We start from the raw sequence: 14319 nt of genomic DNA on the forward strand, positions 1-14319 counted from the left end.
TCCATAGTGAAGTTTTTCACATCACCTATTACCTGAGCATTTTAACTGGAGATTGAACTAGAAACCTATAAGCCAGTGTGGTACAGTGGTTAGACTAGGGAGATCCAGGTTTGAATCCCCATTCTGCCATGGAAGCTTGCTGGTTGTCCTTATTTTATTTATTTATATAAAATGTTTGTTAGCCACGTTTCCACCTTGAGGTCAAAGCAGCTTACAATGTAACTAAAACAACAGTCATAAAAAGCACAAAGAGAACAATTTAAAATCTTAATTAGGACTGTCAATAGATAATTAAATTAATAAAATGTAGTCCTAAATAAAACTTGTCTTCATCTGCCTCAGAAAGTGAAGGGGCAAGGAGCACCTACTTGGATAGATGGTTCCATAATCATGCAGCTAACACCAAAACGGCCCTCTCTTGTGCGCCCACCAGAAAAGCTTCTTTGATTGGGGGGACAGTCAGGAGGGCCTCTTACTATGATCTTAATCCCCAGACAGGAAGGTATGGGAGAAGATACTTCAGATACCCCAGTCCCAAGCTATAGGACTTTAAAGGACAAAACCAACATCTTGAACTGGGATCCGAAGTGGATGGGTAGCCAGTGTAAACTGCTTTGGTATCAGGCTACTTGCACACACACACTCAGCCTAATCCACCTCACAGGGTTGTCATGAGGATAAAATGGTTTCCTCTCTTCCAGTGTGAGCTTTTTTGGGTCCCCCTTGGAAGAAAAGTGGGGTATAAATGAAGTAAATTAATTAATCTGCACATAAAACAGATGCATGTAAAATCACTGAGCCATGGCTGCTGCCTTCTCTAAAGGAAGTGTGTCCCCAACCAGTCTTTATTATTTCACTGGTCTTTCTTCAGCTCCCTCTCAAACAGTCACTAACCAAGTTTTGTTCCTGATGCTTTTTGCACTCCACCCTCCTCTTGTCCCATGTTCTGTAACCTTTTAAAGGCATGGAAAGAAGCATTACAGTTTGCAGGCTTCTCTGAAGGAAACATGTACATCACTATTGATCTTCCCCTGCAGCTGAGTGTGGGTTGTACAGGGGTTCCTGGACGTCCTTCATATTAACTGATGCTTAGTTCACAGAGGTAGCATAACGATATAGTAATAAGGTAGGAGTGCCCTGAAGCAACAGAATGGGTTGCACCACCACAGGTGGTGAATTCCTACTCTGAATATTCTTTGAACTAAAAAAAATAACCTGCTTGATAATGTTTGTTTGTATTATTTATTCCCTGCCTAGAAAATTGTACTTAAAGCAGCTTGCAGTGCATTGAAAATATTATAATCAATTAAAATCCTTAAAAAAACACCCTCCCTGATTTTTGTGCCTGCAGTCTGAAGCACTGCAGCCCATTCTACCATTTTAATTTGTAATGGAAAAACTGCTTTCACACTAACTGAAAAATGGCTGGTGGTTGGAGTATTATCACTGGCAGTGGTAGATTTCGGCCATTAAGGCTACTGGGAAAAGTCCTTGGGGACCTGTCCCCTGAAATGGGTGGAAGCCACTGCCACTGTGTGCTGGCAGCCCCCATAAGCAGGGTGGGAGCTGATACTGCCACAAGGTGGATGAGTGTGAAGTGAGGGGGAGCTGCTGCAAGCCAACAGCACCTGCCTGGAGCAATGTGGGCGAGTTTGAGCCTGGTGTAAATGAGCTTGCTCCTTCCTTCCCCCTTCTACCAATTGTGTTTATACATTTTAGGTGAATGCCAAGTTGCCTGTGGGTACCCCAGATTATATGGCTCCAGAAATGTTAACGGCGTTGAATGGTGATGGCAAGGGTTCATATGGATCCGAATGTGACTGGTGGTCCCTGGGGGTGGTAGCTTATGAAATGATCTATGGAAAGTCCCCATTTGCTGAAGGAACATCATCTAAAACCTTCAATAATATCATGAATTTTCAGGTACAAACCGGGCTTCTTTTTGTATGTTCTGAAAGCTTTATATGGTCCCAAGTTTTGCATGTTATCTGGTTTTCTCTGTTTATTCTCTGTTGCTGTATTATTTTCTGAATATTAGCAGCATATATGTCATGACTTTGTGAAATGAGCTCTGATAGGCCGGTAGCAAAATTTCAGTCTTGTCCTGAAGTTTATCCTGGGCTGGGTTTAGAAATCATAATCCTGCTCATTAACTGAAATGATGGAACTAGAGAAGTAAAATCTGTGACCATTGTAAACTGTGCAAATAGTCATTATTTATTTTGTTGTGCATAATTTATTCTGTTTCCGCTGGTGTTTGGGAGAGGCAATGAAATCTTGCCCAGATCTAATTATGCGGTTTATCCTGGGCGTCTAAGGGCCCTTTGCCTTTCTTGTGAAAGGATACCCTTTTCTGAATACTCTTATGGGAAGCTGCATTTGACACCAAGAAGCTTTAAAAAGTAGTTTGCATGGTGTAGCACAGTGGCTGAAAGAATGAGCTGTGATTTGGAAGACTGCTGGTTCAAATACCATCTCTGCCACAAACTCACTACCAGTGGCATCCTAAACAGTGTTATGCCCTTCTATGTCCGTTGAGGCTTGGATGGGTGTAAATTGCTTAGGATTGCATCTAGGTGGCCTTAGCAAGGTGACACCATTTCAATATTGGTCCCCAAGGTCCCCCTGGATAATAATACTGGACTTTCTTTTGTGGCTACTGTAAGGGTTTCTGTGATGATGCATATGAAATGTTTGCAGCACTGAGAGTGTCCTATAAATGCTAAGTATTACAATAAAGCATGAGGGAATGGTTTTCAATTTTTTAAAAAATAGCTACATGTTCCACTGTGTGCATATGAACTTTGGGGTTTGGCTAAACTAGGTCTGGCTAAACTAGCTCTTTGGATCACAGCCTTCTGGCTTTTGGTTTCTTTTCCGCTAAGATTTATTTTTGTTTCAACTGCAGAGGTTTCTGAAGTTCCCCGAGGATGTGAAAGTCAGCAATGAATTCCTTGATCTGGTGCAGAGTTTGTTGTGTGGGCAGAAAGAGAGACTAGGTTATGAAGGCCTCTGCTGTCATTCGTTTTTTTCTACAGTTGATTGGAATTGCATTCATAACTGTGAGTAGCATGGTGCTGTTGAAATTAGTCCCTTGACTTCTCTGCATTAGAAGATAATTCCAAAAGGGAATTTTGCTGAGGTTTTGCTCTGACAATACGTGGTTGCACAGCATCAGAGGACCAAAACTGAGGATTTTATTTGCTTTGTACTTGAAACACTCTGCATGGTGTTGGGTTTCGCCCTTGTGAGGGGACTTTTGTACAACTGACACTCAGGAACTTGAGAGAGAGAAACCCTTTCCAAATGCAGATACTGTGAAATAAAAACATGTAAGCTATCCTTTGCAAAAACTAAGCCTAGAAATTACTAGCAGAAAAGTAACTTGTCTATAAGCCATCTGCCTACACATATCTGTTAGTTATTTGTAACTTAAAAGGGAAAAAACCCAACTTTTGTAAAGCTTGTTTGCCTGGAGCATATTAACAGTCACCATAGGCAACCAAGGGATTGGCTATGTACATGCTGGAACCAAGGTAACATCATTTCTAGCATAATCATATAATCAAGGAGGGGCCAACAGCTGCCCTGCAGGCATTGAATCCCTGTGATAATTACCTTAATTTCCCTTAATCTTCATAATGGAGCAAAGTTCTTGCTCCTTGGAGAGGGCAAGGGGCTATGGAGCCATGAATGGAGAAATTATGGGCTCTTTGAGCCGCCCCCCCCCCCGAACCAAACCCAAGCTCGTGTAGTGGTTAAGGTATCAAATTAGGATTTGGGAGAGTCAGGTTCAAATCCCCACTCAACTATGGAAGCTTGCTGGGTGACCTTTGGCCAGTCAAACACTTTCAAGCTAACCTACCTTACAAGGTTATTGTGAGGATAAAATGGAGAACAGGAGAAACAATGTAAGCTGCTTTTGGACCCCATTGGGGAGAAACGTAGGGTATAACTGAAGTAAAGTAAATTGATAGTATAAGGTGGGTAGGGCAAACTTTAGTGACTCATTTGAGTTGGGTGTTGTAAAAAGAGCCCTGACCTGGATAGCCCTGGATAGCCTGATCTCTTCAGATCTCAGAAGCTAATCTGGGTTTGGCCCTGGCTAGTATTTGGATGGGAGACCTCCAAGAAATACCAGAGTTGTGACATGGTGGCAGGCAATGGCAAACTACCTCTGAACCTCTTTTGGCTAGAAAATGCTACAGGGTTACTGTGACTTGACAGCAAGCAAACAAAAAAAAAATGGTATAAAGAAGCATAATTTCGCTCGGGCCATGGGACAGAGACAGCACTGGTCACACCCTCATGGACGATCTCCGGAGGCATCTGAATTGTGGCGGTTTGGCAGTGCTGTTATTGTTGGACCTGTCAGCTGTGTTCGACATGGTCGACCATCAGTTACTGATCCACTGCCTCGCCAACATAGGAGTTCAGGGGCTTGCCTTGCAGTGGCTTGCCTCCTTTCTCTATGGTCGGGGACAAAGGGTAGCATTAGGGGAACAGCTCTCCCAGAGGTACCCACTAGAGTGTGGATTGCCTCAAGGGGCGGTGCTTTCCCCGATGTTATTCAACATCTACATGTACCCCCTTGCCCAGATTGCCCGGAGTTATGGGCTGAGATGTCACCAGTATGCAGATGACACCCAGCTCTATTTGATGTTGGGCGGTCAGTCTGACTTCCGACCGGAAGATCTGGACTCGGTATTACAAGCCATGGCTGGTTGGCTCAGACTGAGCTGATTGAAATTGAATCCGATGAAGACAGAGGTGCTGTGCTTGAGTTGGGGTGGTCCGAGGGTAGGGATCCCACTCCCGACCTTCGATGGGGCACCACTGGTGCCAGCACCGGAGGTTAGGAGTTTGGGAGTGCTCCTGGATTCCTCCTTAACAATGGAGGCCCAGGTAGCAGCCACTGCCAAGTCGGCCTTTTACCATCTTCGGCTGATCAGGCAGCTGGTTTCCTTCCTCGAACACAACGATTTAGCAACTCTGATCCACGCAATGGTCACCTCGAGACTAGACTACTGTAATGCTCTCTACATGGGGCTGCCCTTGTTGCAGATCCAGAAGCTGCAGCTAGGCTTTTGATGGGTCTCCCCATGAGGGAACACATCCAGCCTGCCCTGAAGGCACTGCACTGGCTGCTGATAGCATACCAGATTCGCTTCAAGGTGCTGGTTCTTACCTTTAAAGCCCTTTATGGCCAGGGTCCGACTTACCTGTGGGACCTCATTTCTCCATATATACTACGGTCAGGATCACAAAACCGATTGGCCCTCCCAGGTCTCAAGGCCACCAGGCTGGCTGCAACCAGGGCCAGAGCTTTCTCGGTGGCAGCTCCACTCTGGTAGAATGAGCTCCCGGAAGAGATCAGGGCCCTGCGGGACCTTTTACAGTTCCGCAGGGCCTGCAAGACGGAGCTCTTCCACCAGGCTTTTAACTAGGAGCCGCCACCACTATCAGTAACAACTGAAACCAGTAGAGCTTGGTCCCTGGTTGGTTACTGACAGCCTGTGTGCGCCGATCATATCTGAGGAAGATCAGTGAGCTGTATACTTAAACAACTTATGGAGTGCACTCATGTGGTAATGCCATTGATAGACATCAAATAACATAGCTAGCACTTTAATATTGTATTGTTTTAATGAACTGTTTTTAAATGTTTTATGGAATTCTGGTTGTTATGTATTTTACCCTGTGTAAGCCGTCCTGAGCCTGCTCCGGCAGGGAGGGCGGGGTATAAATCGGAAAAATAAAATAAAAAATTAAATGTTGAGCAGAGGGGATGAAATGGATATATTAGTGAGCACTGACTGCGTTAACAGTACTTGTCATCTAGATTCAGCCACCCAAAAAAGTGTAGTGGTAACTGCTGTTCTCTGTAACAGGGATTGGGGCTAGGGGTTGAAAGTAGTGTGGCACAGGGCACCTTCTGTAAGCTGTCCCTTGGAGAGTGCTTGAGGTAGCAAGCCTCCAAGGCACTAGATGCGCAACCATTTGTGGCCTTCTCCTTGAACAAACGGATAGAGCTGGCTAGGACCAAGTCTGAACTGGAGCTTAAAATCTAAGTATCTTGGGACTGTCAAGTTATTAACTCATTATTGAACCCATGTTTTTGCTGATGGAGTTGACAGTGGTTGCCTAGATAAGCCGATGGTGTGACAGAAGGCAGCTTCATGCATCTATATAAGATATTTTTGTGGCTAATGAGCATCTTTGAGACATCACTGTTTTAAATTGCAGGATAATAGGCTCAAGAAATTCATTCTGAGAGCTCTGTGGGAGAAAATCTTAATTAAAAATGTATAACTCACCAATCCAGGTGTTATCAGAACTTGCCTCTGAAAGGTGTAGAAAATGCAGACTTCTAGCCTTCAGATAGAGCATGTTAGCTATAGATGATGGTTTCCATTTTAAACTGATAGTCTTTGTCTTTTCCCCTTAAATGTATTTCATACATTTGAGGAAATGTAGTTTGTTCTAAAAATAAGGTTTATTGATGTTCTAGATAAGCCAGGTGGTGGCGATCTGAATTCTTAATTATGTAAGTGGGATGAGGGTGGTCTGTTTTGCTCATGTAATTAGGATGGGGATTTTGTGAATGATAGGTTTCTTCCTGCTCTGATTAATGATTTTTTCTTTCAACAATGTTATGGCATTGAGTGGTGGTCCTTGTATGCTGACGAATCTTTTCGATTCTGGTATAAGCACAGATATTGTTTTCAGTATAGAAAAAATTATAATTGTGTGCTGTCAAGTTGCAACTGACTTATGGCAACCCCAGTACCATGGGTTTTTCAAGGCAAGAGATGAGCAGAGGTGGTTTGCTGTTGCCTTCCTCCGTATAGAGATCAGACTAGTCAGGGCTATTCAGGCTGTTACCAAAAAAAGTAATAATAAACAGTTGCTTCCCATCGCTGATAGCTTTACATGCTTTAAACATGTTGTCTGTAAGATTAATGTAAATGGATGCTTTGTATGTTAACACTATTACTATTTTATTTAAATAGGTTCTCTTCCACAAACTGTTCCTTTAAGAAAACTGTAGGCTTTGTGCCTATGGTTGCGAATCTTTTGGATGATCTGAGTATCTTTATGTATAAAATTTTATGTGAGAGGCAGCTGTTGCAAAACGGACCCCACAGGGACTTCTTCCTTCCACAGTGGGTATGGAATCTAACCAGCTGGCCCAGGTTCCAAGCTGCTAGACTCTAATGAGATCATTCCCTCCAGCTTTATCCCACTGTGCCTTCCAACTCATATAGGAATCCTTTTTGCTTCTACCTCAGTTAGAGAGAGTTTTGTTTATTTGTCTGGACCTAGACTCTTTATTTTTCTCCTATTAGATCTTCAAAATTAAGAACCCTAGGCTCTTCCTGGCAGTATTTCATATCACTGTGGTTATTGGAGAAGCCTTGAGAATAGTACTTGTTAGAGTAATTCAGATTTAGGCAGGCATCTCCCCACCTTCTTTCTAGATCTTGATAAGTGTGGGCTAAGTTAAGTTTTTACCTGGGTGCAGACAGACCATAATATTAGCTTTAGAAAAGGAAGCATTTCACTATGTTTGTGTTCTCAGATTTTTGCACTTCCAAGAGTAGATGAAGCTGCCATTTAGTTATTTCAAGGGCACAGTCCTACCAGGAAAGGAGGATATCTATCCCAAGCATCAGTCAGAAAGATAGGGTAATGCTATATTAACAGCCACAATGAACTACTTTGCCACTTGAGCCATTGTGGTGGATTAAGAAACCAAGAACGAAGTGATAACTGTGAAAGGCTAGAATAGAGTTAATGCTGGTATAAGTTACAGACACAAAGAAACTGGTGATGTATACATCTCAAGAAGCCACATACAACTGTGTGCTCAAGAGTAAGCCTTGCTTATCGTCTTGATGTGGGGCTTTTTCTTTTCAGGTTGTCCTGGCACCGGAAAATGAGGGTAGACGCCAGTTTACAGGATAAAATAGGAGTGTGTCAGGTGCTCTCAGGTTCAGAGGAGGGCAAGTACATTGAAGGTCCACTAGCTGGAGGCTAGTAGATCTCATTCCAGCTATCCATCAATTTCAATTTGGTTTCAGGTCTGGATTCAAAACTGAGCTTTCATTGCACAGCTGGACGAACTCTTTAAAGTTAGACTAGGGATTTAAAGTTGGACTAGGGACAGTCAACCCTGTTCATATTGTTAGATCTGTCAGCAGCCTTTGATATAACTGACCACTCTGTCCTTATTCATCGTTGGAATAAACAGTTGGTATTAGAGGAGTAGCTCTGTAGTTGCTTTGTCTGATTGGACAGAGTTTTCACTAGAGGAATAGAATCAGTGGTTTGGGACCTGTCTTGTGAAATGCCTCAGTGTTCCATTTTTGTCACTCATTCATCTCAATATTTATGGAGCTGCTGAAAGAAATTATCTGAAGTTTTAGGGTTGGATGTTATTGTGCAGCCCAGGTCTATATGTTAATATCTAAGTCTTGAGATGTATCCTTTTCTGTTCTGAATAAATTATTTGGCAAGGTAGAACAAGATGGAGGCAATGTTTGTTGGAAAGGCTGATGCTTTGAAGGGACAGAATTTTCCTTGTGGAGCCTGTTAAGACTCACGGACCCAGTCTTCCTGTTTGAAAAGCAAGCTGGTTCAGTAGCCAAGAGTGCTTTCTACCTGTTTGCCTTGCCAACTGTCTCTCTTCTTAGGCTTAGCCAACTTGGCTATACCTTTGTAACCTCATCTTTAAACCTACTGTAAGGCACTATATGTGGGGCTGCCCTTAAAGTCAACCTGGAAACTGCAATTAGTCCAGAATTCAGCAGCCTAATTATTGTCAAGGGCTAGCTGATGGGAGTATGCCTTATCTATTTTAAAACAGTTACACTGGATACCATTTTGTTTTGGAGTCGAGGTGCTAGTTATAAAACCTTTAAGGTCTTCATGGTCTGGGATGGGACCTGCATATCTGAAGGACTGTCTCTCCCCATATGCCCCTATATACCAGTTACAGTGCTCTAGTTGCAACCCTCTGATTATCACCCTGCTTAAAAGTTGCCTGCTTGGCATCTGTTGGAGCTCAGACCTTTTCAGTAATGGCTCCTACCTTATACAGCAGGCTCCCTGCAGAGGTGAAGGAAACTCTGTCCTTAGATGTTTAAACCTGTTATGTTTGTTTGGTCTTGTAATGTGGTTTGAGCTGCAGGCGTGTGGAGTTTATTGTATAATGTAAGGTTTTTAACTTGGAATTGTAAGATGCCTTGAGCCACAAGGGAAGATGGAGTTTAAGTGCCTGAGACCCTAGAGAGCCATTGCTAAAGTAGATGGTACTGACCATGATGTGCCAATTGTCTAAGGCATAAGAACATAAGAAGAGCCCTGCTAGATCAGACCAGTAGTCTATCTAGTCCAGCATTCTGTCTCACACAGTGGCCAACCAGTTCCTCTGGACGGCCAACAACAGGGCATAGAGGCTGAGGCCTTCCCCTGATGTTGCCTCCTGGCTCTGGGATTCAGAGGTTTAGTGTGTTTATGTATTCTTTGTGGGGGTGTACCAATAAGCAAGGAACCAGATGAAATGAGCAGTCAGCAGTCAGGACCATGGCTAGTTCATTGAAGGCTGGATACAAGAGCACTGACAAGTATAAGGGTTGGAGTGCTGTTCAGATTTCATGCCCTTTCTGCATGAATTCACTTAATCTCTCTCCTTTTCTGTGTTAACTATGGAGTCCAATGACACTTTTAAGACCACTATAGTGTAGCATTACTTCTGCTGTTATGCTAATGCCGAACTATGGCTAGTTTTAAATCAAAGTTTGAAACCAAGGTTTGAAATTCACTTGTAAACCTCAGACAAAGAAAAGTTATTTTTTGTCTTAATCTGGTTTCTGATATAATACTGGACTATGATTAACAGTGGAAAAGCAGAGGAAGGGAAGGATTATTCCCAGTTATTTAAACCATGATTTAGAGATCAGGAAATGTCATATCTGCAACAGGCCTTTAAATAAGTTCAAAAATCTGATCTTCGACGTGGTCTCTGTCTTCACACCCATGGGATCTAGTGCACACGCGCTGGATCGATCGGCACTGTAGCAAGCTCTTTAATGGATTTTCGTGCCCAGTCCCTCGGGCATGCGCAGGAACCCCACCGCGCATGCCCAGAGGGGAGGGCGCGGACATCCCGCCAGTTCCTTTCTTACCGCCGCGTTGGAAAGACCTATTTCTTCGTTGGTCTGATCGGTTCGAGTATTTTGCCTTTTTGCCTCACGGCTCTTTGGATTTTTTCCTCAGTTTATTCCTTTTTTTCGTTGTTCTTTCAAAAAACTTAAAAAAACTTTATTTTCTGCTGAGGGAGAGGTTGCCGCTTTACCTTAGTCGGGCCTTCGGGCTACCCCCCCCATTTCTTCTTCATTTTGGTTTTTATGGAGAAGAAGTGGGGCTTTTTTAATAGGTGCAAGGGTTGCGGTAGTAAACTTGCTCCTCCTGACCGTCATACCCTTTGCATACTTTGTCTCGGAGAGTCTCATCGACCCGAATCCTGTTGCCACTGTGCTCGCTTTTCAAACCAGACCTGAAAAAACCGAGCTGCGAGCCTTAAAGTGGCCCTGCTAGAATTGGCTCTACATCCTTCCTCAGCGATGGACGCTGAGAAACCATTGACATCAACGGCTCCGGCATCGAGGCCTGCCTCCGATATCGGCCAACCGACACCGAAGCCTCCGGCATCGAAGGCGCAATCCTCTGCTTCCACGCCGGTGAAAAAGAAGTCCAGGCCAAGTAAGGAGCAAAAGTCCGCAAAGAAGGGCTCTTCCAAACCCCTTAAGGTGGCAAAGAAGGGGAAAGTAGCGGTGGCTGCACTGGGTGATGCCCCTAAAGTGCCTCCCGCTCCAACGACTGTATCGATACCGGAGGCCCAAGTCCCTCCACTGATGCCGACCATCCATGTCTTGGACTCTCCTGTCCACCAAATGGAGCGTCCTTACTCCGACATCGAAACGGTAGAGCTCCTAAGACATCAAATGGATGCAGAGCCTTCTCCGTCTCCTTCCCCGTTGTCGACGGTATCGGAAGCTCCCGACATCGATCCACATCGACATCGATCCACATCGGCACCGATATGCTTCATGCGACGCGGAGCGTCACCCTCCACCTTTGCACAGTCAATCTGTCGATATCGACAACCGAGATTATGCGGGCTCCTCTCAAAGACATGCTGCCGTTTTGTCTCCGAGACGTCCACAGTCCAGAAGTCAATTCCCCCAAGTCTTCTTACCCCGCCACCACCTCTGTCTTGGGATCAATGACAGGTGAGGTATCTGTATGGGGCTTATCCACCATCCTTGCCATGGCTGACTCCGGCGAGCTATTCCGACTGGGATCGATATTCATCCCACTCTGCTCATAGATTGAGATCGCCCTACAGGTCGAGACCTTCAGCATCTCTCTCTCGTCCTCCTGCAGACGATCCTGCCCAGCATAACTTGGATCGCAGTCGTCCTCCCAACCATCAGGTCGTTCAAACCCCAGTCGTTTCCACCCCTGTCGTTCCACCAAGACCTTTAACTGGTCAACAGGACACTCCTGTCCAAATGCCACACCAGGAATCCTCCGATTCAATGGAAGACAATTCCGATACCGAAGCATCTGAGGCTCACACCTCCCCTGATCATGTCTCCTAATCAAGCTGTTGCTGATGATTTGCCCATCTCCCCATCCAACAATCTCACGTCGTACACAGATCTTGTTAAAAGAATGGCCCATTCTCTAGGCCTCTCTGTCGTTCAGCAACACCCGCAGGTGACGGATGCGGTTTTTGACATCGTCCAGCTTGATACATCTTCCACTCTGGCATTACCCATGTCCACTGTCCTTTTGCAAGCTACAAAGGCACCATGGGAGAAACCTTTGTCAGCCCCCGTGTCGACAAGACGACTGGACCATATGTACAGAGTCCAAGAGACAAGGGCCGAATTCCTATTCTCCCATCCTCAACCAAACTCAATGGTTGTAACATCCTCCTCAAAATCTAAACAAGCACACTCTGCACCTTCAAACAGAAAGTAAAAAATTGGACGCCTTCGGCAGACGCTTCTACTCCACCGGAGCATTGGGTGTCAAAACCACTATCTGGCCTGGATGAGCAGGTATCAATATACTCTCTGGGAAAGGTTCTCCGAACTATTGACCCACCTCCCAGAAGACAAGCTTCAGGCAGCCAGAGTCATTCAAAGGGAGGGCATGGTGTTGGCAAAGCAGCAGATCAACACTTCAAAGCATGGCCTAGATGCATCTTCCAGGATGATGCCCTCTGCTATAGCACTGCGGAGGTATTCCTGGCTACGCAATACGACTCTCCCTTTGGATACCAGGTCTTATGTTGAAGACCTTCCGTCTCACGGCCTTGGCCTCTTCAACACCACTACTGATTCCACACTCCAAGAATTAGACAAGAGCATAAAGGCTTCTTGAGCTTTAGGAGTGTCACCCTCTGTGAGACAACAATACCGTCCCCGTACCTGGTCAAGTTCTTGGCAGAGGCGTGCGCCAAGTTGTCAGTCTCCAGACAGACAATGGAGACCGCGTACGTCTTCTGGAGGTCAAAAACCTCCCTACCAAAAACCAAGGTTTGGATCCGGGCAACAACCTTCCCGTATCAAACAGGTCAAACCCTCCAAGCAGAGCTTTTGACTTCCCTGTCACCGAGTCAGTTCAAACCCGTCTATCACCCTTCCTTCATACTTGGCGTCACATCACCTCGGACGAATGGGTGCTGTACAAATGGGTGCTGTCAATCTTGACCCAATTCCACCAGAACTTCATTACTCCTGGCGTCGTCTCCACACCCCCTTCCCCACGTCCTTCTGCAGAAGGGAGCCATTGAACAGGTACCACCACTCCTCCACGGGACGGGATTTTATTCCCGATACTTCACAGTCCCGAAGAGAGATGGAAGTGTTCGACCCATTTTAGATCTAAGGGCACTGAACTGTTTTGTAACCTACCATTGCTTCCGCATGGTGTCCTTACAGCAGATTATGCCACTCCTACGGAAACACGTCTGGATGGCCACCCTCGACCTCCAAGACACATACTTCCACCTCACCATCCACCCCTCCCACCACCACTAACTACGCTTCGCGATTGGTCAACAGCATTACCAGTATGCAGCCCTGTCATTCGACCTGTCCAGTGCCTCAAGAGTCTTCACAAAGACTATGATTGTGGTTGCGGCTTTCCTTTGTCTCCGGGGTATCTTCATTTACCCCTATATCGACTATTGGCTTTTGGTAGCGCCTTCCCAGAACGCCCTGGTCTCAAACATCACCGAGACAGTGGCACTACTAAAAGATCTGCTCGCAATTCAGTTCGCGGTCACGAGTTTCCGCAGGCCTTGAGAAAGTTTTCCAATTCCTCCTGTCCCTAGCTGACTCAGGACTTTCCCATTCATCGTTAAAAGTTTATTTGGCCGCAATTTCGGCCTACCATGTTCACGTCGATGGATGCACCATGTTTTCACATCTGCTTTCGAAACGTTTTTTAAAAGGTTTGTTACACCTCTACCCTCCTATCAAGACTCCTGTCGCTCCCTGGGATCTTCCTCTAGTGCTTCGTCAACTTACGAGGAAACCCTTTGAGCCACTCGCAACTTGCGATATGAAATTCCTGTCTTGGAAGACGGCCTTTCTAGTGGCCATCACCTCTGCAAGGCGAGTTGGAGAAATACTGGCTTTCCGGCATGACAAACTGTTCGTCTCATACGCACCAGCGAGGCTGGGGACTCGCATCACGGCTCAATGCCTCTCAAAGTGGATTGCGGGTCTCATTGTCAGCTATGCTGCCATGAAAGTTGGGGAGGTTGGTCTGTGTCTGGGTAATTGCTATTGCTTTCCTTTCAGGTTAATTGCTATTGCATTCCTTTCTGTGCTTTTTCTGCTGTGCGCCGAAATGCTTATCTATACAGATGTGAAAGAGGGTGTTGTAGTGTCTGGGATTTCATTAGGTGCCGTGGGAGAGTGTTTGTTCTCAGCTTCAGCTACCTAACGGTCTCTGAGCCTTAGCCGCGTGCGGGAGGCCACCTAATTGGCCAGTACTGTGTGTGGGGGGGTGCATACGAATACCCTATATCCTATTATGCCCATGGGGCCGCCGCCATTCTTAACAGTGCCTATGTTACTGCATCTATAGCTCTACAATAAAAGTATAACCGTTCCTGAATGCATGTACTTCGTTGTTGGCTGTGGGTTCTGACACTCATCCACCTCTGCTACTTGATTGCAAAGCAGCCGTTGCCTGGCCCCATCAAGACCCATTCAACCCGTCTGTTGCAGC

At 45.4% G+C, this 14319-nt stretch overlaps 1 protein-coding gene across 2 annotated transcripts in view; it reads left to right on the forward strand.

The window, feature by feature from the left end:
- Positions 1–14319, forward strand: part of CIT (citron rho-interacting serine/threonine kinase) — a 144577-nt gene that overhangs the window by 15332 nt on the left and 114926 nt on the right. For both annotated transcript variants that reach the window (XM_015425327.1, XM_015425328.1), the window contains exons 7-8: positions 1720–1923; positions 2909–3062. In XM_015425327.1, coding sequence (XP_015280813.1) covers positions 1720–1923; positions 2909–3062 — 358 coding nt within the window. The remainder of the gene's footprint in view (positions 1–1719; positions 1924–2908; positions 3063–14319) is intronic.

The sequence above is a fragment of the Gekko japonicus genome, unplaced genomic scaffold (genome assembly GCF_001447785.1).
Source record: "Gekko japonicus isolate JY-2015 unplaced genomic scaffold, Gekko_japonicus_V1.1 scaffold135, whole genome shotgun sequence".
Lineage (NCBI taxonomy): Eukaryota > Metazoa > Chordata > Lepidosauria > Squamata > Gekkonidae > Gekko > Gekko japonicus.